The sequence below is a fragment of the Macaca mulatta genome, chromosome 18 (genome assembly GCF_049350105.2).
Source record: "Macaca mulatta isolate MMU2019108-1 chromosome 18, T2T-MMU8v2.0, whole genome shotgun sequence".
NCBI classification, from domain to species: Eukaryota; Metazoa; Chordata; class Mammalia; order Primates; family Cercopithecidae; genus Macaca; species Macaca mulatta.
This window is the reverse complement of record NC_133423.1, coordinates 42114549-42138952: the sequence shown is the minus strand read 5'-3', so window position 1 is coordinate 42138952 and position 24404 is coordinate 42114549. Positions and strand designations below refer to the sequence as shown.

Below are 24404 nucleotides of genomic sequence, written 5' to 3'. Positions count from 1 at the left end.
GTACTCAGCAACTTAACAGAAAACACTTGAGATGCATAAACATAGCTCAGCAGGGAAGTGCAACCACTGACCCTCTAGCAAAACACAAAAAGCGCAAGGCAAGATTTTAAATTCCAGTGTTAAGCCAAGAGTTTACTTATTGAATGAGATTCAGCAGAAAACAGTTATAACCTAAATAATTTGGCTGGCACTAAGCTGCCTCACTTTAGATACAGGCTACCATTCCAGGGCTTCGGGTATCATTTACAGCTCCAGACACGTCATCATTCTTTGGCCAGTATTTAGGCAGTTTCTGATTTCTGAGATGGTTCACATTGCAACGTGAGCGCAATTCAGATGGACACTCTTCGCATCTGTTCCATTAAGTAAGAACTCTCTCCACGGCTAGTGTTGTGTGACTCCAGTGGCCTGCTGAATGGGGTTTGGTTTCATGCTGCCAGTCAGATTTCAGGGATATTAACACAGTGGACTATCCCCAGAGCCTTTATTAAGGATGGATTACAGAAGGTTAAAGTGTGAGGCAAGGAAGGGAGTGGAGGAAGCAACTGGAGGGGGAAAAAAAGGTGAGGACCTAGAACACTTTTAGAAGAGGAGATAAACAAAATCCAAGGAAAAAAAATGTTTGTTATTATACTAATAAATAAATGGCAAATCTTGGGTCCCATAGCCCAGCATTATTTTTAGGGGGTGACAGCAGGTTAAAGCTCTTCTAGACATGAAAACCACCAGCCACCACCAGAATGTAGGCAGAGATTGATGATAGTTTAGACTCCGGCAGAAGGATGCAGGTTCCATAAATAACCATAATCCAGCAAGAAGTGGAAACCAGGCCTAGAACAAGTCTCCCAAATCCAATTCTACAAGAGACACAGCATCTGTATTTGATGCACCCAAAGTGGAAAAACCAGGTCTCTGGTACAAGCAACCTCCTGTTTTGATGGAAACATGGCTCCCAGTGACTAAGCCATCTTGGGAAGTTCCTTCAGCTGAAGTAGGCAAAGCCACCTGAACCAGGTAGAGGAAGCTGCCCAGGAGTCAGCAATTAAGCTTCTACAAAAGCTTCAGAGCTTGTGTCATAATGACAGGGACAGCAGTGCATAGTGGAGCCAATCTAAACTGGAACCAGAGATTCAGAAAGGGCATTAAAACCACAGCAGAGGTGAGAAGACAGGGAAAAGAGCCAAGGACAAGACGAACTGAGCCACCTTGCCAGCACTAGCACAGAAGGTAACGCACCCCTGCTGCTGCTGGGATAGCCTGCTCCCTAAAGCCATGGAAGTCTTCAGCATTCTTCTTGTCCCCTAGTACTGTGCTGGCCTATTAGGCCACGGTTCTCAGACCAGCTAAGCCTGGTTCCTGAAAGAGCCTCACCTCTCTTAATGCCTAAAGCATCCTTAGAATGAAGCCTATGCCTTGAAGTGCCCTTGGACCCAAAATAGCCAAGAATACCAAGTGCTAGGAGGGACAAAGAGAGATACAAGCATCCTGTTGGTGGTATCAATGTGGGATGCTCTTCTCAACACAAAGTGCAGGAAGGGTCCACAACCATAAGCTATGGAACACTTAGGTCCAGAACTCTAGGGCTGAAGATCTGACAGGTGGTCCTCAAAAACAAGACCTTAAGACTCCTAAGGGCCTTCTCCACACCTGAAAAGGAAAAACATGTTGTAACCTCGAGGTTCCCCATCAATGCTGGTGATTTGTTAGGTGAAAGGACCTGATCCAAGGCTGGCCACTCAGAACCAGGGGAGCTGGAGCCAGTGATTCAGCAGAGAGCTCCCTTCCCAGCCACTCACCACACTGCCCTGCACCGGGCTGTAGCCTCCCAAGGACATGACCTTCTCCTAGTGATGTGGCTATCAGCAACTAATACAGTTCACATGTTACCTCATTTCATCAACAAGCCTGAGGGGTGTCCTAGACTCTTACTCCTGGTTTACAGATAACTGAAGCCTAGCGGTTATGCCTACGATTACACAGCTAGAAAGCTGAGGAACCAGGAATCAAAACCCAGGCCAATCCCCCATCTAAACGCCTAACCTCTATTTTCCAGTCCTCCTTCCCAACCAACCACTCCCCGAGTTTAGCTTTTAAATTGTGGTAAGAGACACAAAATTTAGCATTGTCACCATTTTTTAAATGTACAGTTTAGTGGTATCAAGTACATTCACATTGTTGTACAATCCTCACAACCACCCATCTCCAAAGCTTTGTTTTAATCTTGAAAGATTGTAATTCTGTGTCCATTAAAAACCCTGCCATCACTCTACTTTCTGTCTCTATTAATTTGACCATTCTAGATACATTATGTAAGTGGAAACACACACTTATCTTTGGGTAACTGGCTTATTTCACTTAGCAAAATGCCCTCAAGGTTCATCCTTTTTGTAGCAGATGTCAGAATTTCATTGTTTTTTAAGGTTGAATAAAACTGTGTGGACAGGTCACATCTCATTCATCCATTCATCCTTCCATGGACCATTCCTTGGAATAGTCAAAAGGCTGCTCCCTGCTTTTGATAATTATGGATAATGCTGCTCCATCTCATCTTTCATTCACTTACATTCAGCACCTGTCATCCTGCCTGACACAGCGGGGGGAAGAGAGTAAAAAGAGTATTCACCATCCACTTTCAAAAGTGCATTTTAGGAAATTAGGTGAAATGGGCTTTCCATGTGATTTTTAAATCAATAGATATTTATTAATGCTATTATACTTGTCATAACATTGAAGTAATTATATGTTCATATACTAAGTTAATTGTACTAACATACATATAATTTAAGTGGAATGATAAATCAGCATAACTATAAAATTCTATCTTTAAATTGTTAACCAAACAGACCAGAACTGCTATACATCCAAATGAGTATTTTCCTGACAATTTGGGAGGCTCTACATTTATTGATCACTGGGAACATGCAAAGCCTAACTGTAACTCCAGATGATGAGGGCTAGTAAGAGGCCTCACAAAATTGGCATCCATACCTGGAAGCCACACACAGTCCACAATAGCAATATAAGTCAGTGAGTCCTCACCTTACTCAACCAGCTTAGTTGTGTGAATAGCTTAACTATTTCAGAACAGAAAGCCTATCTTCCAGACAAAGGTATTGTCACCATAGGGAGGACTCAAAAGCACACACCATCAGGTTTGAAGCCAGTTTCATAAGAGGTATTGATGAGCTATAGCATCTGCACCCCTCTGCCCAAGTGGCCATCCCAAAGGAAACAGAATGCATTCAGACGGTGCAGGATCTAGCATGCTGGTCATAAAAATCCATCATATTTTATGGGCATTGCCATCATTTTGGTGCCTGCAGCTTGTTTCATAGTCACACACATACACACAGTAAAATGGCAATTAAAAGAGCAAGCAGCTTGATAGCAAAGAAACACTAGTTTCTGGCTAAGGAGACATTCATTTTCCTTACTTTACAAATAAATATTATCCCTCATTAGGGAATTCAGGCAAATTGAAAATGTGATTAAATCTGATGATTGGAAGAGAGAAGGCAATTTATCTCCCTTTAATGTACTAATACCTCCTTAATGCTTATTCATATGACAAATGAACTGTTGGATTGGAAGAACTCAAGGTCAAATGCCTCCTTTTGCCGGGGTATTCTCTTCCTCCCGGCCTTGTGTACTGGCTGAACACATCCCAGTGGTGAGACAGTGCTCTGAACCTTTGTTGCCTGTGTGATGAATATGAAAGATGATCTGAACCTTCAGGCAAAAACTACAAGTACGGTTATCTTTCCTCGGCGAGAGAAGAAAACAAACCAACTCGATCTAGTTGTTCTTCCCGGATTCACTGTTTTCTGTTCCGAAAGCCATCAGCTTTGCTAGATCTAACAGGATGGGTGGAGATCCATATATGCCCCCACCTCATCATGCAAATACCCACGGGTCTTCATAAGACTGGTTTTGGGGTGTTTGTTTTCTTCCTTTGACCAGCCTGGCGGAGAAAAATTGTTAATAAAACCTTTTGAGTTAATTGAGGGAAAAATAGGAGACTGTGCTCTTAACACATGATAACCTTGAGAAGGTAAGGGCAAAAATATATGACCAAAATAATGTGTAAAATTAGGATATTCAAACACAAGGCAGTTAAATTAACTCTCTCATCCCGAATGTTACTTTGCTGATATTCCACATTCACACCTTGTGCTAAGCCTTTGAGCACTGTAATAAAGAAAAACAACATTTAATTATCTCCTGACAGGGGCTCCACATTCCACAGACTTAGGCAAGTGCCAGAGGAAACAGATGGGCTTTTTACTGGGTATGCCAAGCCAAAAGCCTTTCCAAAATCACAAAAGATAATGTTACAGTCAAGGTGGCTCCTTGGTGAGGAGAGGACTTTCCTCAAAGAGCCGTGCCTAGAACCAGGGAGGGGTTGGGGGGCTGTAGGTGAACTTTAAACCAATTCAATAATATTTGTTGAGTTCCTACAGTATGCAAAATCCTACCTTGGGAACTGTGAGGGATGTGAGGCTAAGATTCTACCTACAACTTCAATGACAGCAATTTTGCAAATATACACACTCAACCATCAATTGCATACCCAAAAGAAAGAGTAATGAAACGCTGAATCTAAAACTACCTACGACCTCAAAGCTTTTGATTTGGCTTTGCATCTTTTAATTTGGCATTATAACTCATCCTATTTTCAGCAGAACCCCTTTTTTTGGATAACTGATGATGCACAGTAATAAAATGAATACCTGTGAACTCACTACCCAAATTAGACTATTAATAGTACAGTTTCCCATGCTGCTCCCCTGCCACTCCCACCTCCCAAATAATTATTCTAGACTGTTTTCTTTTCCTTCATTCCCTGGTTTTTCCTCAATTTTATCATATATATATCCTTTCAGAAATTCTAAGAATGGTATCATTCTGTATGTATTCTTCTCTAAAGCACATTAAATGATGATACCTAAGCTAGGCCTCATAGGAAATGAGGTAATATGTTCTAAGAGTGTATCATATGATTGGTGGGCTGTGCTAGGGTCTACAAGAACAGCTAGCAAAGAAAACTGAATGAGGGGGGGCGGAGCAAGATGGCCGAATAGGAACAGCTCCAGTCTCCAACTCCCAGCGCGAGCGACACAGAAGACCAGTGATTTCTGCATTTTCAACTGAGGCAAACAGGGTCTGGAGTGGACCTCAAGCAATCTCCAACAGACCTACAGCTGAGGGTCCTGACTGTTAGAAGGAAAACTATCAAACAGGAAGGACACCTACACCAAAACCCCATCAGTACATCACCATCGTCAAAGACCAGAGGCAGATAAAACCACAAAGATGGGGAAAAAGCAGGGCAGAAAAGCTGGAAATTCCAAAAATAAGAGCGCATCTCCCCCGGCAAAGGAGCGCAGCTCATCGCTAGCAACGGATCAAAGCTGGACAGAGAATGACTTTGACGAGATGAGAGAAGAAGGCTTCAGTCCATCAAACTTCTCAGACTAAAGGAGGAATTACGTACCCAGCGCAAAGAAACTAAAAATCTTGAAAAAAAAAGTGGAAGAATTGATGGCTAGAGTAATTAATGCAGAGAAGGTCATAAACGAAATGAAAGAGATGAAAACCATGACACGAGAAATACGTGACAAATGCACAAGCTTCAGTAACCGACTCGATCAACTGGAAGAAAGAGTGTCAGCGATTGAGGATCAAATGAATGAAATGAAGCAAGAAGAGAAACCAAAAGAAAAAAGAAGAAAAAGAAATGAACAAAGCCTGCAAGAAGTATGGGATTATGTAAAAAGACCAAATCTACGTCTGATTGGGGTGCCTGAAAGTGAGGGGGAAAATGGAACCAAGTTGGAAAACACTCTTCAGGATATCATCCAGGAGAACTTCCCCAACCTAGTAGGGCAGGCCAACATTCAAATCCAGGAAATACAGAGAACGCCACAAAGATACTCCTCGAGAAGAGCAACTCCAAGACACATAATTGCCAGATTCACCAAAGTTGAAATGAAGGAAAAAATCTTAAGGGCAGCCAGAGAGAAAGGTCGGGTTACCCACAAAGGGAAGCCCATCAGACTAACAGCAGATCTCTCGGCAGAAACTCTCCAAGCCAGAAGAGAGTGGGGGCCAATATTCAACATTCTTAAAGAAAAGAATTTTCAACCCAGAATTTCATATCCAGCCAAACTAAGTTTCATAAGTGAAGGAGAAATAAAATCCTTTACAGATAAGCAAATGCTTAGAGATTTTGTCACCACTAGGCCTGCCTTACAAGAGACCCTGAAGGAAGCACTCAACATGGAAAGGAACAACCAGTACCAGCCATTGCAAAAACATGCCAAAATGTAAAGACCATCGAGGCTAGGAAGAAACTGCATCAACTAACGAGCAAAATAACCAGTTAATATCATAATGGCAGGATCAAGTTCACACATAACAATCTTAACCTTAAATGTAAATGGACTAAATGCTCCAATGAAAAGACACAGACTGGCAAACTGGATAAAGAGTCAAGACCCATCAGTCTGCTGTATTCAGGAGACCCATCTCACACGCAGAGACATACATAGGCTCAAAATAAAGGGATGGAGGAAGATTTACCAAGCAAATGGAGAACAAAAAAAAGCGGGGGTTGCAATACTAGTCTCTGATAAAACAGACTTTAAACCATCAAAGATCAAAAGAGACAAAGAAGGCCATTACATAATGGTAAAGGGATCAATTCAACAGGAAGAGCTAACTATCCTAAATATATATGCACCCAATACAGGAGCACCCAGATTCATCAAGCAAGTCCTTAGAGACTTACAAAGAGACTTAGACTCCCATACAATAATAATGGGAGACTTCAACACTCCACTGTCAACATTAGACAGATCAGCGAGACAGAAAGTTAACAAGGATATCCATGAATTGAACTCATCTCTGCAGCAAGCAGACCTAATAGACATCTATAGAACTCTCCACCCCAAATCAACAGAATATACATTCTTCTCAGCACCACATCATACTTACTCCAAAATCGACCACGTAATTGGAAGTAAAGCACTCCTCAGCAAATGTACAAGAACAGAAATTATAACAAACTGTCTCTCAGACCACAGTGCAATCAAACTAGAACTCAGGACTAAGAAACTCAATCAAAACCGCTCAACTACATGGAAACTGAACAACCTGCTCCTGAATGACTACTGGGTACATAACGAAATGAAGGCAGAAATAAAGATGTTCTTTGAAACCAATGAGAACACAGATACAACATACCAGAATCTCTGGGACACATTTAAAGCAGTGTGTAGAGGGAAATTTATAGCACTAAATGCCCACAAGAGAAAGCAGGAAAGATCTAAAATTCACACTCTAACATCACAATTAAAAGAACTAGAGAAGCAAGAGCAAACACATTCCAAAGTTAGCAGAAGGCAAGAAATAACTAAGATCAGAGCAGAACTGAAGGAGATAGAGACACAAAAAACCCTCCAAAAAATCAATGAATCCAGGAGTTGGTTTTTTGAAAAGATCAACAAAATTGACAGACCACTAGCCAGACTAATAAAGAAGAAAAGAGAGAAGAATCAAATCGACGCAATTAAAAATGATAAAGGGGATATCACCACCGACCCCACAGAAATACAAACTACCATCAGAGAATACTATAAACACCTCTACGCAAATAAACTGGAAAATCTAGAAGAAATGGATAATTTCCTGGACACTTACACTCTTCCAAGACTAAACCAGGAAGAAGTTGAATCCCTGAATAGACCAATAGCAGGCTCTGAAATTGAGGCACTAATTAATAGCCTACCAACCAAAAAAAGTCCAGAACCAGATGGATTCACAGCTGAATTCTACCAGAGGTACAAGGAGGAGTTGGTACCATTCCTTCTGAAACTATTCCAATCAATAGAAAAAGAGGGAATCCTCCCTAACTCATTTTATGAGGCCAACATCATCCTGATACCAAAGCCTGGCAGAGACACAACAAAAAAAGAGAATTTTAGACCAATATCCCTGATGAACATCGATGTAAAAATCCTCAATAAAATACTGGCAAACCGGATTCAGCAACGCATCAAAAAGCTTATCCACCATGATCAAGTGGGCTTCATCCCTGAGATGCAAGGCTGGTTTAACATCCGCAAATCAATAAACATAATCCAGCATATAAACAGAAGCAAAGACAAGAACCACATGATTATCTCAATAGATGCAGAAAAGGCTTTTGACAAAATTCAACAGCCCTTCATGCTAAAAACACTCAATAAATTCGGTATTGATGGAATGTACCTCAAAATAATAAGAGCTATTTATGACAAACCCACAGCCAATATCATACTGAATGGGCAAAAACTGGAAAAATTCCCTTTGAAAACTGGCACAAGACAGGGATGCCCTCTCTCACCACTCCTATTCAACATAGTGTTGGAAGTTCTGGCTAGGGCAATTAGGCAAGAGAAAGAAATCAAGGGTATTCAGTTAGGAAAAGAAGAAGTCAAATTGTCCCTCTTTGCAGATGACATGATTGTATATTTAGAAAACCCCATTGTCTCAGCCCAAAATCTCCTTAAGCTGATAAGCAACTTCAGCAAAGTCTCAGGATACAAAATTAATGTGCAAAAATCACAAGCATTCTTATACACCAGTAACAGACAAACAGAGAACCAAATCATGAATGAACTTCCATTCACAATTGCTTCAAAGAGAATAAAATACCTAGGAATCCAACTGACAAGGGATGTCAAGGACCTCTTCAAGGAGAACTACAAACCACTGCTCAGTGAAATAAAAGAGGACACAAACAAATGGAAGAATATACCATGCTCATGGATAGGAAGAATCAATATCGTGAAAATGGCCATACTGCCAAAGGTAATTTATAGATTCAATGCCATCCCCATCAAGCTACCAATGAGTTTCTTCACAGAATTGGAAAAAACTGCTTTAAAGTTCATATGGAACCAAAAAAGAGCCCGCATCTCCAAGACAATCCTAAGTCAAAAGAACAAAGCTGGAGGCATCACGCTACCTGACTTCAAACTATACTACAAGGCTACAGTAACCAAAACAGCATGGTACTGGTACCAAAACAGAGATATAGACCAATGGAACAGAACAGAGGCCTCAGAAATAATACCACACATCTACAGCCATCTGATCTTTGACAAACCTGAGAGAAACAAGAAATGGGGAAAGGATTCCCTATTTGATAAATGGTGCTGGGAAAATTGGCTAGCCATAAGTAGAAAGCTGAAACTGGATCCTTTCCTTACTCCTTATACGAAAATTAATTCAAGATGGATTAGAGACTTAAATGTTAGACCTAATACCATAAAAATCCTAGAGGAAAACCTAGGTAGTACCATTCAGGACATAGGCATGGGCAAAGACTTCATGTCTAAAACACCAAAAGCAACAGCAGCAAAAGCCAAAATTGACAAATGGGATCTAATTAAACTAAAGAGCTTCTGCACAGCAAAAGAAACTACCATCAGAGTCAACAGGCAACCTACAGAATGGGAGAAAATTTTTGCAATCTACTCATCTGACAAAGGGCTAATATCCAGAACCTACAAAGAACTCAAACAAATTTACAAGAAAAAAACAAACAACCCCATCAAAAAGTGGGCAAAGGATATGAACAGACATTTCTCAAAAGAAGACATTCATACAGCCAACAGACACATGAAAAAATGCTCATCATCACTGGCCATCAGAGAAATGCAAATCAAAACCACAATGAGATACCATCTCACACCAGTTAGAATGGCGATCATTAAAAAGTCAGGAAACAACAGGTGCTGGAGAGGATGTGGAGAAATAGGAACACTTTTACACTGTTGGTGGGATTGTAAACTAGTTCAACCATTATGGAAAACAGTATGGCGATTCCTCAAGGATCTAGAACTAGATGTACCATATGACCCAGCCATCCCATTACTGGGTATATACCCAAAGGATTATAAATTATGCTGCTATAAAGACACATGCACAAGTATGTTTATTGCGGCACTATTCACAATAGCAAAGACTTGGAATCAACCCAAATGTCCATCAGTGACAGATTGGATTAAGAAAATGTGGCACATATACACCATGGAATACTATGCAGCCATCAAAAAGGGATGAGTTTGTGTCCTTTGTAGGGACATGGATGCAGCTGGAAACCATCATTCTTAGCAAACTATCACAAGAACAGAAAACCAAACACCGCATGTTCTCACTCATATGTGGGAACTGAACAATGAGATCACTTGGACTCGGGAAGGGGAACATCACACACCGGGGCCTATCATGGGGAGGGGGGAGGGGGGAGGGATTGCACTGGGAGTTATACCTGATGTAAATGACGAGTTGATGGGTGCAGCACACCAACATGGCACAAGTATACATATGTAACAAACCTGCACGTTATGCACATGTACCCTAGAACTTAAAGTATAATAATAAATAAATTTTAAAAAAAAAAAGAAAACTGAATGAGAGTCTAAAGCGAATGGCCAAGGCACATGAAGTAGATAGTGAAATATAGGACAACTTACTGGTCCAAATATTTCACCCTTTCACCTTCCAAGATACACAATATCCAAGTCACAGTATGAACAAAAATAGCATTTTATTGCCTGGTATTTTTTAATCTTGGAGGCTGGTCTCCCAAGCAAGGGACCTAAGCTTCTTAGTCCTGAAGACCGAAGTCTTTTAATTCCATGCAGAAGGCACCTGGATGTTCTCCTTCCTCTCAGGATTTCGTGTCACGGCATGTTTGAGTTTTATAATGGCAAAAGCTGTCTGGGAAAGTCATTAACTTTTCAGGATGGGCCTCCCCATTCCTCCCCAAACTTCAGCAAAAAAGAGAAAAGCTGCAGAGTCTGTGTCACTATTAGAATTGTTCAAGGGAGGGTGATTCATGAGCCGGTAAGTTTTAAGAGAAGCGTTATGAGCCATTAATGTGAGCTCATATGTATAAGCTTGCTCATTCTCACAGGCAAATTAATGAGATCAGTGGAGCCCATCTATGCCTGGGTGGGAAAACTTGAGGACTTCCTCCTGGGTCAAACTGCTCAATTGGAGGATGTTTCTGAAGTGCCTTAACAAACTCCCTGATAAGCACTTAACACGGTAACAGGGAATGAACTGGGTCCTGGATACACCACTACAAGGCACTCTCCTCAGATCATGAAGGGATCTGTCCAAGATGGCCAGAGCAGACAACGTGAGTGAGGAAGGCAAGCTCATCTTCCATCAGACACCAATTTCCAGAGGGCAGGGCACACCCATGAAAGGCAAAGATCTTTGACTTAACGAGAAGATGCAGAAAGACTTCCAGTAATCTCAGGGCATGGCCCAGAAAGAGAGCAAAATGCCTATTAAATGTCAAGCATGGTAGGAAGGAGGCGGCTTTTCATTGGAGGATGTTAAGGGGCAGATGGAGCCAGGAAAAGTGGACCAAGGCACTGAGAATGAAAGGATGGTTAGTTTTAGATCAGAAATACCTAATTTTAAGCTTCTTGAATTTCAAGTATGCTGTGGTTTAGATGTGATTCATTTGTCCTCAAAGATCATGTTGAAATTTGATCCCCAATGTGGCCGTGTTGGGAGGTAGGGCCTAGTGGGATGTGTTTGGGTTATAGGGGTGGATCCCTCATGAATGGTATGATGCTGTTCTCATGGTAATGAGTTCTCACTATAGTGAGACTGGATTCGTTCTCCTGGGAATGGATTTATTCCCACAACAGTGAGTTGTTATAAAGCCAGGATGCCTCTCAGATTTTGTCTTTTTGCACATGTCTGCTTCTGCTTTGATATTCTCCACCATGTTATGACATCACAACAGCCCTTGCCAGAAGCCAGGGCAATGCCCTTGAACTTCTCAACCTACAGAACTGTGAGCTAAATAAACCTTTTTGAAATAAATTAACTAGTCTGGGGTATGCTGTTACAGCAACACAAAATGGACTAAGTGTACTTTGTTATATTTTGCGCCTTTTCGAAGATGTGGATCTCTTTTAGGACTACATGGCCTAACGAAAGCCAAAAGCAGGGACAGAGTTTTAAGAAGCACCAGGACACACATGGGGCTGGGTGTGGTGGTGGTGGCAGTGGCAAAAGAACACAAGCAGGATCAGACCCCCTGCCATTCTTTCTGCACACGGACTCCATCCTTCTCTGATCTTGGTGGGTTTTCTATTGCTGGGGCAGGGAGAGTTGCAGGGCAGTGCTAGGTAGAAAGGACCCTCTATATTAGAGTCCCTTATATCCAAATGATGTTCTGATTCACCATAAATGGGACAGATACCTCATGGAAGGAAGTAGAACACAGTGGTCAGAAGCTGGGCCCTCAAGCCAGGCAGCTTTGGGAAAGTCACATAAGCCTGTGTTATTGTTAAATGAGCTAACACGTAGTGCTGAGAAGCGACCTGGCACAAAAGCGCCCCATAACCAGTAGTTTTCCAACTAGAGGGTTCAAAATATATAATCTCAGAACAAATGAAGGGGAAAATACATGCCAAGATGCTTTATTTTTTAAATGTATATATTGTATCCTGAATATTCTGGTTTCCATGTTTTCCTATCTCAAAATGTAGAGTGGACTGGGTGCTGTGACTCATGCCTATAATCCCAGCACTTTGGGAGGCTGAGGTGGGAGGATCACTTGAGACCAGGAGTTCAAGACCAGCCTGAGCAACATGATGAGACCCTATCTCTTAAAAAAAAAAAAAAAAAAAAAAAATTTCAGTTAGCTGAGCATGGTGTCACATGTCTGTTCCCAGCTATTTGGGAGGCTGAGGTGGGAGGATTGCTTGAGCCTAGGGGGTTGAGGCTGTAGTGAGCCATGATTGCACCACCACACACACTCCAGCCTGGGTGACAGAGTGAGACCCTGTCTCAAAAAAATAAAAATATAGAGTAGTCATTTAAATGAGCAAAAACAGTTATAAATAATGCCAGTTAATACAAACAGGAAATATAAGGAAAATAACACATAAATACCAAGCATATGAACAGAGGCTCATCCCTCGAATGAAAGTCAACTTTAAAACATGCGTAAAACACTTAGTATGAATAAGGGTAAAAAAAAAAAAAAAAAAGAGAGAGAGAAAGAAAGAACAATGACCCAAAAGAGTGGTGAAGAAACAGACTGGTTCTCTTCTGGTGGCTATTGGCCGTATCAACGAAGACTGTAAATGTGCATGCCAGCAATTCCACCTTTAGGAATTTATTCTGAGAAAATAAATGAGGTTACAAGAACATTGTGCAATATTTTTCACAGTATGAAAAGATAAACAATTTTTTGGTATGTTCAAAAAAGCTAGAAGATAGGATTTTGAATGTTTCTAATGCAAAGAAATGATAAATATTTGAGGCAGTGGATAACCTAATTGCCCTGATTTGATCATTATACATTGTATACATGTATTAAAAAAAAATCACTTGAACCCCATAAATTTGTGCAATTATTACTGTCAACAAAAAAAAAAAAAAAGGAAAATAATAGGAACCAACCTAAATGTTCATCAGCATGGGAATGGTTAAACACATTATAGTATATGGTATCAGACCTTGGCAATTTAAAAAATGTATATTTTTAAGAAAAAATTACAGTACATCCATATGCTGCCTTATCATGCAGCCATTTAAAATGGCAATATTGCCTTTATATGCTATAGGAAAAGATAGACATAGATTAAGATTTAGAGTAAGAGACATGGCACGATCCCATTTGTTTTGAGTACATATTGTGCCTAAGTCTAAAGCAGCAACTCCCAAGAGAAACAGAATGCAAACCACAACTGTGAGCCGCCTGTGCTACTTTACATTTTCTAACAACCACCTTTAAAAGGTGAATTGAGTAGAATATTTTAGCCGATATACAAATAACAATCACTTCAACACATAACCAATATAAGAAGTATGAAGGATATTTTGCATACATTGTTCTAAATCTTGGAAACCCAGTGTGTACAGTACTTCCAGCTCATCCCAGCCTGGGCCAGGCTCATCTCATGTGCTCAGCAGCCACATGCAGTTACCCTATTGGACAACGGAGGTCCAGAGAACATGCCTAAATGGTCAAGAGTGGTCGTTTCTGGGAATGAGACTACAGAGCTCTTGTCTTTTCTGCATTGTATGGATTGTTTCAATAATCATTTGTATTCACAGAGGGAAAATCAGCATTGTGAAAAATGCTTTTTAATTTTCCTTTAAAGCTATAATAAGAGACCAGAAAGCACAGCTTAAATTTAAAACTCCTTTCAGACTGCTCTTGCTCCTTCCCCAGGAGTGGTGGGGAGTAGGAACCTTTTCTTCCCATGCCTTGTCTATCGCTCTCATAGTTACGTGTTTGTAGCAATCCTACTTCCTCTCTCACCAAGTCCCCTTGTGATCAAGACCCCTGCAGGACCGCAGGGAAGGGTTAGGGAAAAAAAGAGGCTAGCCACATAATGCTGACTGCCACCCAGCATGGTGACTGGAGGGAGAAGCAAACTGATGAACAGTTGCCAACACTATGTTAGACGAACACTTCACATGGATTAGGATCATAAGCCTCCAGTAACCTTCCCATGGTGCAGGTACCACCCCAATTCTTCAAATAAAGAAATCAACACTTAGTATCTGTTCTTTGAAAAACCAGACAAAAACAAGAAATGGGGAAAAGAGTCCCTATTTAATACATGGTGCTGGGAAAACTGGCTAGCCATATCTAGAAAACTGAAACTGGATTGCTTCCTTACACCTTATACAAAAATTAATTCAAGATGGATTAAAGACTTAAATGTTCGACCTAAGACCATAAAAACCCTAGAAGAAAACCTAGGCCATAACATTCAGGACATATGCATGGGCAAGGACTTCATGTCTAAAACACCAAAAGCAATGGCAACAAAAGCCAAAATTGACAAATGGGACCTAATTATAAAGAGCTTCTGCACAGCAAAACAAACTACCATCAGAGTGAACAGGCAACCTACAGAAGGGGAGAAAATTTTTGCAATCTACTCATCTGACAAAGGGTTAATATCCAGAATCTACAAAGAACTCAAACAAATTTACAAGAAAAAAACAACCCCATCAAAAAGTGGGCAAAGGATATGAACAGACATTTCTCAAAAGACATTTATGCAGCCAACAGACACATGAAAAAATGCTCATCATCACTGGCCAGAGAAATGCAAATCAAAACCACAATGAGATACCATCTCACACCAGTTAGAATGGCAATCATTAAAAAATCAGGAAACAACAGGTGCTGGAGAGGATGTGGAGAAATAGGAACACTTTTACACTGTTGGTGGGACTGTAAACTAGTTCAACCATTGTGGAAGACAGTGTGGCAATTCCTCAAGGATCTAGAACTAGAAATACCATCCAGCCATCCCATTACTGGGTATATACCCAAATACTGACCCAGCCATCCCATTACTGGGTATATACCCAAAGGATTATAAATCATGCTGCTATAAAGACACATGCACACGTATGTTTATTGCGGCACTATTCACAATAGCAAAGAGTTGGAACCAACCCAAATGTCCGTCAATGATAGACTGAATTAAGAAAATGGCACATATACATCATGGAATACTATGCAGCCATAAAAAAAGGATGAGTTCATGTCCTTTGTAGGGACATGGATGAAGCTGGAAACCATCATTCTCAGCAAACTATTGCAAGAACAGAAAACCAAACACCACATGTTCTCACTCATAGGTGGGAACTGAACAATGAGAACACTCTGACACAGTAAGGGGAACATCACACACCGGGGCCTGTCGTGGGCTGGGGGGAGAGGTGAGGGACAGCATTAGGAGATATACCTAATATAAATGACGAGTTAATGGGTGCAGCACACCAACATGACATGTGTATACATACGTAACAAACCTGCATGTTATGCACATGTACCCTAGAACTTAAAGTATAATTTTAAAAATGTAAAATAAAATAAAAAGAAAGTATCTGTTCCAATGTGTCAGAGCTGAGAGTTCCACAATATCCAGGGTGGTCCATGTCAAGATCATAGTCACAAAGGCCTTGGAAATGCCCATTCCAAGCTCCCTTATTAACACCATGTTATCAGACAACTGCATTTCTTCATTAAAGAAAAGCAAATCCCAGGCATCATTTGCAAACACCCCAGATCCTGACATTTCTCCTCTAAGCTCATTCGTAAATCTCCAAATGTAAATAAATGCTTTCACTTAGACAAACCATTTTCATTCCAAACCCAACATGTCAAAGATCAAGAATTATCCCTGCTCCAACCTGGCTTCTGTCCACACTCAAGGTGGACATTTCAAGTTCATAGTTGACTCTTCTACTTCCCTTGCCCTTAATAAAACATTTATTGAGTTCTAGTCTCTAATCTCTACGTAACTACAAAAAGTAGTAATGAGTACACGTAGCATCCAGATCTTCATTTCTAAATTCCATCCTTCAATAAAAGGAATCTGACAGGCATCAGCTTAACCAAAAGATCAAAGTGATCCATCAGTAACAAAACACATTGATATCACCTGTCTCCTGAGGTGATGCAATGAGGAAGGCACAGAATTTCTGATGTGTTCTCACCCCAAATTCACAACCTCCATGTAAGCATAAGACAATCAGACAAACCCAAAATCATTCTATAAAATTATTGAGAAATGGTTTTTTTTTGGGACAGGGTCTCACTCTGTCACCCAGGCTGGAGTGCAGTGGCACAATCACAGCTCACTGCTACCTCAACTCCCAGGCTCAAGCAATCCTTCCACCTCAGCATCCAGAGTAGCTAGGACCACAGGTGCATGCCATCACACCTAGCTAATTTTTTTTTATTTTTTGTAGAGACAAGGTCTCGCTATATTGTCCAGGCTGGTCTCAAACTCCTGGGCTTAAGGGATCCTCCCATCTTGGCCTCCCAAAGTGCTAGGATTACAGGTGTGAGTGACTGTGCCTGGCTTGACCAATGCTATTCAAATGTCAAGGTCACAAAAGACAAAAAACTGAGCAACTGTCACTAAATAGAGGGGGGCAGGGAGCTACAACCCTCAAAGGCAGTGTGGAATCCTAGAGAGGATCCTGGCCCAGAAAAAGAACATTAGTGAAAAACGTGGTAAAATTCTGGTGAACTCTATAGACCAGTTAGTATTACAGAAATGTTAACTTCCTGGTTTCAATAATTGCACTATGGTTATATGACATGTTAACACTAGAGCAATCTGGGAAAAATATAGATACTGCGCTATTTTCTCAATGTTTCTTTAAGTCTATAATTATTTCAAAATTGTTAAAAATAGTGCTATAATAATCTCCAAACACATATAGCTCATGCCTGTCCCTATGCTTGAACTCACTCTCCTATCTCCTCCTGAGAGCATCCTTCTCTTCACAGCCTCCTCATGCATTTCAAATCCTATTCATTCTTTAGGCCCCAGTCATGTCCCACTACACCTTAAAGAATGCCTTTCCCCCAGTACTGTAGCCCAACCAGACCAACAGTTCTACAAAATGCCTGTAACTTGTAGAGGAGTATGTGCACTCCTCTAATGACACAAAGATAATCCTGTATTGTTAATGTACTTTGTGTATTTGGCTTTTGTCATCAAACACACTGGAGGCTCCTAAAAATGTTTGATATGGCCTCTGTTCTCCAGAATCTCAGCCTACTTAGATAAGGCATCACATAAAATCAACAAGGCTCGGGCAGGCAGATCATGAGGCCAAGAGATGGAGACCATCCTGGCCAACATGGTGAAACCCTGTCTCTACTAAAAATACAAAAATTAGCCGGGTGTGGTGGCACGCACCTGTAGTCCCAGCTACTCGGGAGGTTGAGGCAGGAGAATCACTTGAACCCAGGAGGCAGAGGTTGCAGTGAGCCAAGATCATGCCACTGCACTCTAGTGACTGAGACTCTGTCTTAAAAAAAAACAAAAAGCTTAACAACAAAGGAGGGCGGGGCAAGAGTCTGCTCAATGAGTACAGGTTACAGGTCGTTGGAATATACCACATCCACAAGTCACCAGTACAAACTTCAAAATTCTGATGATTGCCAACAGGGTCAAGCAGGATCCACTGGGCTTATAGGCCCATCTGAAAAAGGGGAGCGGAGGATCAACGGAGTTGGAACTAGGGATGGGAGAAGAAAAAAACCACATGCAAGACAGAGAATGAGGTTCAGAAGGAAGGTGACAGCATGACACACAACCTCCATGCTTCTCTTCAGCCTTTCCTGGGACCCTACAGGGGTCAAAGCCCTTGAGATTCTCAATATCCACTCAGCTAAGCCACCATGAGTTATGGGTTAACTTGGGCTCCTAGAACCTGATCCTGAGATGAGGATTCCTGCTCAAGAGACTTATAAGGCAGTGTTTTCAGGAAAGACTGGTAGGGGAGTAGAGAAGGTGGACAAGAGAGGGAAGGAAGTCAAGCAAACATGTGATATTAAGGAAAGTCCCAAACATGGTAACTTTAGCTCAACTGTACGAAGAAACTGAAAACAGTATGGGCCATACTTTAGAGCTGTTCCATTCCCAAGGTGAGGGGATAGGAAACTAATGTCATGCCATTGGTTAAGACTCTTAAGGACTGTTAAGGACTGTTCCCTTTTGCAGAGGATGTCAATTCCCAGGTTCCCTATGCACACAGGCAAAACAGCTTCAGGAGCTTTGACAAAGAGAAGGGTGCTGGCTATTGGAAGCGAGCTAACACCAAGGCAGTATGCAGGGAAGGGAGTAAGGGGGGAAACAAGAGGAGCACTAATAGCTTCTGCTGACACTCTTCAAGTCCTCATGTCCTTAACACTGTCACCACTTTTTGGAAAGAAGAATATCGCTCAGAGCCACCAGCAAAAGAAGGAATCATCAGCCCCTCCAGCAGGGGTGACCAGGTACAGAGGAAACAGGTAGCTCTTGCTGCTTTCAGACTGACACTTGGGAGAAACTTACATTACCTGAGGTATAGGTAAGGGACTGTTAAAGGACACCTGCCCAAAAGCACGGAAGATCTATTTTTCAAATAATTGGTCCCAAATCAGCACCCTTAGTAAAGGCTCCTGGGCGCAAAGCTACCATACACCAGGTGTGTCTGCCAGTAAAGTAACCTCCCAGCAGCACTCAAAAACCCACTGCTCAGACACTACCTATCAATTAGAAGCCAAGGAGGAAAAAAGGTTATTTGAAGGAATTGGTTTCAAGGCACCAGTTTCAATTTGATGATTTCTCATTCACTCTGCTGGCTAGAATCAAAGTAGCATATTGAAAATCCAGGTATTTGAAACAGCAGTATTTAAATTTTTTGTCCCAAATAACTCTTCTGTAGAAAAGAGTTCAGCCTGAGGAGGAGAGGTTACATTCAGCCTGAGGAGGAGAGGTTACATTTTATGCTTTAAAATCAGACTACCGTCTGCAATCATAATGAAATGGTATTCACCATGCTTGCACATGGGTGGGCTTCTTTCTGGACCTATGCAAAGCAAAGCCCGCATTGTCTTTTCCAGTGGGTTGGAAGCCAGGCACTCACACTGACCACATGCATGCCACTGTGACAACAGACACCATCATCAGCTCCACCTTTGGACCTGATGTGAGACAGAATGAGACTGACTCACTTTGACATCACCCTCAAAGTGTCTGGCACTGACTGACGATGCTCTTTCTCCATCCAGAAAAACCTCACTACAAAGAAAACAATTTCTCAAAGGTGAGGTGTTGGGTCTTCTGAGAACAGGAGTGTCTCTGTTCATAGAGAAGTGCCCTTTGGCCCCCGACCCGCCAAAAAAATCATGTAACGTATAAACAGTTGAAGAGAACAGATTAAGAAGAGCAAGAACACATTTAATTGGATGGAGGGAAAAAGAAAGTCTTTGCTTAGATAACTAGAAATATACTAAGTTCTTACCGAACACTATTTAATACAAGTTAATATATAAATGTTTCATATTCCAATAATAACATCTTCTAACTCTGTCACAAAAGCAACAGGTATAATCAAAGGGCTTTAAATTTTTCATTCCCAAAAATGTATAAGTGCTGTTAGCATAATAGGTAATTATTTCCATCACACATAACACATTGATGTGTGTGCCTGGTTCCAGTGTTTGTCACATTAGGAAAGCCCACTTGCAAGTTAAAAATAAAAGGGAACATTGGCTATTTTGATAATACAGTAAAAATGAATAATCTCCAAGAAAAGCGAATCTGCGTAGCAGGCATGGCTTCCCTGTGTAACTTATGATTCACATGCGCAATGAGAAGCCAGCTTGGCAAGTGGGGAGACCATGGTTAGGCAACTACACAACTGCTTCTCATAGCAAAGCACAAGGGTGTTAATTTCCAGGAAGAATAACCACTGCTCAAAACAAACCTAGAAACTACTGTCTTAGGTCCCAGAAAATCTCCTTAATTTCAGAATCAAGACCCAAAATGATTAAGGACTGGAAACCCAGAGCAAGGTGCAGCCCAGCAGCCCTTAGGGAAGAATCCTAATATTTGTTTGGGATTAATTATGCCAACCCCTCACACCAATGAAGCTACTTTTTAAGTGTCTTATATCCAAGACCTTTCTCTGGTGACACCAGATTTGTATTTATCTCCATAACCTGAGAAAAAGTACACTGAAACCCAAGTTCAGACTCCCACTACTTTATCATTCCTAAGAATTAACATGCAATGTATTCATTTCTAACTAAAAATCAAGTTGAATGGTTTCTCCTACAAGTGTTGTCTTTAAAAGCAATCCGATATTAATTCCTGTTTTTCAAAACTAGGGCTCCAAAGATTAAGGGTTTATTCAATTGTCCATCAGCCCCATATGAGCACTATTCAAGATCACGGAAAAATGCCTATCATGAAAAAAATTCACATGGATTTCAGAGTTTTCTGCACCAAAGCAAACGCATAGTTTTGTACTTGTTATAACAAGCATGAATGGGATCTAGAACAGGGTCTAGTTTGAGGCACTAAGAAAGATAAGTCATCAGTTTGAAAAGAAGCCCCTATCAGGGCAACAGGAATTCTACTAAAATTGAAGCAAGACCAAACATCAAATTTATGACAAAGCGTGGAGAGAAGAATTGTGAAATCATTACTTTATGAAGTTGATGGGGACAATGCCCCCAAATAAATCAGTTTATAAGTGGGTAACTCATTTGAAGAAGGGACAAAGTAATGTTGAAGATGAAGCCTGCACCAGCAGACCATCCACATCCATTTGTGGGGGGAAGCATCTTATCTGTTCCCTAATTGAAGAGGGCTGACAATTAATGGTAGAAACAACAGCCGACACCACAGACATCTCAATTGGTTCGGCTTACATGATTCTGACCGAAAATAAAGTTGAGCAAAGTTCCCACTTGATGGATACCAAAACTGCTGCACCCAGATCAATTGCAGACAAGAGCAGAGCTTTGGATGGAAATTCTAAACAAGTGGGATCAAGACCCTGAAGCATTTCTTTGAATTGTAACAGGGGATGAAATGTGGCTCTCCCAGTATAATCCTGAAGACAAAGCCCAATCAAAGCAAAGACTTCCAAGAGGTGAAAGAGGTCCAGTCACAGCAAAGGTGGACTGGTTCAGAGCAGAGATCATAGCAGCATTTTGGAGGACTGCTCAAGCCATTTTGCTTGACTTTCTAGAAGACCAAATGATGATGACATCTGCTTATTACAAGTGTCTTGAGGAAGTCAAAGCTTTAGCAGAAAAACACCAAGGAAACGTCACCAGAAAAGTCATTTTCTGCCACAACAATGCTCCTCATTCCTCTCAAAGAAGAGCAATTTTGCAAGAGTTTCTACGGAAAACTATTAGGCGTCCACCTCACAGTCCTGATTTGGCTCCTTCTGACTTTGTGTCCTAATCTCGAAGTTAATGACCTGCATCTTTTCCAGTTAATAATGTAAGACTGCATTGGCATGGTTAAATTCCCAGGACCCTCGGTTCTTTAGGGACGAACTAGGTGGCTGGTATAACTTTCAAAAGTGTCTTGACCTTGATGGAAATTGCGTTGAGAAATAAAGTTTATATTTTTAAACTTTTAACTCCATTTTACCCCACAAACTCTCCCCCTCATATAATAACAGCAATTCAATATTGCCTGACAAAGGACTTTGACACATTGGAGGTATATTCAGTTGAGTCATTCCTTTTACTTAGGAGTACAATTTGCATCTCCATGCACTTTAATGTAACAAAGCTTCGGCTTTGAGCACTCCAGTTCAGATTTTTCCCCTGCCTTCACTGGCTTCCAGCCTCCAGTCCCAGCTCCTGAAACCTAACCGGCTTCAGGGAAAAAACCTGAGCTTTTAGGGATCCTCCCAATACCTCCACAGCCAAGAGGGGTGGAGTGCCATTCCAAGCCTAGGACTGCCACAGAGTTGACGCCCTGGCTCCCGCCTCCTCGCCTCCTCGCCTCCTCCCCTCCTCCCCCAGAGGCCGTCGCCCATCCCTGATCGCTGCACAGGAGGTCCCTGGTGGGCTAGGAAGTAGTATCTGAGGCTGCTGCGTCCCCACCCCCAGCCAGGTGACAGCCTCCGCGGCCACCTTCATGAGCGTGAACCCATCCCGGCCCTGCTCCCCGCTCCAGGAGGAAGGCGAGAGTTTAAAATTCCTCAAACTTAGAAGGGTTGCCAGTTCACGGAGCAGAAGGGCTCCCCCACATGTGCTGGACAGCCGCGAGTGCTCTCCAGGTAAGGACGCAGAAGTGACTGTTCCTACCCAGCCCAGACCTGATGGCCCGGGCAGGTGTCCCGGGAATCGCACACCCACACAACGCGCGCGGACACCACACGCACACACAACTCTGCACGGAGGCGTGTGCACAGGCACTGTCGTATGTGTTTTGGCCACCCAAGAAGATGAACAGGAAAACCAGGCATTGGACTATCCAAAACTTGTTTTCCTAAAGGGCACATGTGAAGAAAAGGCCTTTGCCCATCTCACTCCTGACTCCAGGGTGAAACTTGAGGGGTCCCGGACGGCTGCAGCGCTGCCTCCAGCTCCCCTGGAAGCGGTGGCTCGTCCCTAACTTTAACCACAGCAACTGCTGCGGAACGCGGGCGTCTCCGCCCAGGCTGCACCTGTTCCGGATTCGGAGCACCCAGCCTCGCACATCCCTTCTGACCTTGAAGGCATCCTGAAACTCACACCCTGCTCCCAGTTCGGCTTTACTCCAACCCCCTTCCCCACAGTCACTGAAGCTCTCTTGGTACCAGAGGGGCCGCGTCAAAATACCCATCCCCAGCAAATTCACAATGCTCTTCCCTGGGGTCTCCGGAGATAACGGAGCACCCCTCTACCCATCGCTTACCCCCACTCCATCCAGCTGCCGCGCCCTCACGCCAGGTTGAGTCTCCTCCCTCTCCACCAAGTCCAGAACCCCCACCTCTCCCAAGTCCAGGGTTCCCTGTTGTGGGTATGCGTGAGGAAAGGACGCCTCGGAGGCGAACCCTCGAGAGCCGGCGCCGCAGAACCCCTGGGGCGGGGTCCACGGCGGGGACAGGGGACAGCGGCGGGCGCACCGCGGGGGACCGTCCGAGCACGGCGCTCAGAGCTGGCAGAGTCGCCCCCGCGGTTCGGGGAACTCAGCTGGAACCCAGCCCAGGCAACGAAAGTGAGGGGCGCGGCGGGGAGGGGGCGACAGCACCGGCTTGGGGCTGAGCCGTGGCGCTGCGGAATCTCCAGGAGCCGGGCGGCCGGTCAGTGCGGGCGTTCCCGGAACCGCTAAACTTTCTCCGCCAACAGAAGTTAGGGACGCCGAGGACGGAGACGCGGGGGACACCAGGAGGGGTCTCCCGTCACCTCCCGCCTCCAGTAGCCGAGGGAGAAGGCGACCCTGAGTGCCAGGTGGCCCCGAGCGCTCCGCCCCGGCCCCGCGGCGCCTCTCCCGCGGCTGCGCTCACCTGGCTGTAGAGCTCGCCCACCGACATGGCCCGGGCTGGGCGGGGCTCAAGCCCCGGCTCCCCGTTGCACCGCGGCTCTCAGTCCGCGGCCGGCCCGCCTGGCGCCATGTTCCTGGGCTGGCCTGGAGTTTCTCGATCTTCTCGCTCTTCTCCGATCTGCCCCGCCGGCTTCCCGGAGGCACAGCGGCCGGCTCGCTCCCGGCGGCGCGACCTTTACTCCTGCGGCGGCGGCGCAGCAGCGGCCGGACAGGAGTTGCGAGCGCCGGGGGAGGAGGCAGCGCGACGCCGCTCCCCGCCCAGGTGTAGGGAGGAGGCGAGGGCCGGCGAGGAGGGAGGACCCGCGCGCGTCAGAGCGGACTGCCCGTGCGCCGCCGCGCCTCTGAGCCCTGCCGGTGCCCGGCCCGACGCGCCCTCCCGCGCCCCCGCTGCCACCTGGGCCTCCGGGCCGGGGGCGGGGCGCTCAGAGCGGAGCTCGGGGACCGGCGCGGGCCGCCCCCTGCTGGACGCCGCACGCGCAGGCACAGGTGCGCCCCGGTGCCAGCACC

The 24404-nt window shown here is 43.5% G+C and overlaps 1 protein-coding gene across 3 annotated transcripts in view; it reads right to left on the bottom strand.

Annotated features, from left to right (window-relative positions):
- MYO5B (myosin VB) overlaps positions 1–24099 on the bottom strand; it is a 397560-nt gene extending 373461 nt beyond the window's left edge. For all 3 annotated transcript variants that reach the window (XM_015121932.3, XM_015121933.3, XM_077975469.1), the window contains exon 1: positions 23860–24099. In XM_015121932.3, coding sequence (XP_014977418.1) covers positions 23860–23886 — 27 coding nt within the window. In that variant the 5' untranslated portion in view covers positions 23887–24099. The remainder of the gene's footprint in view (positions 1–23859) is intronic.
- Between the last annotated feature and the right edge of the window lie 305 nt (positions 24100–24404).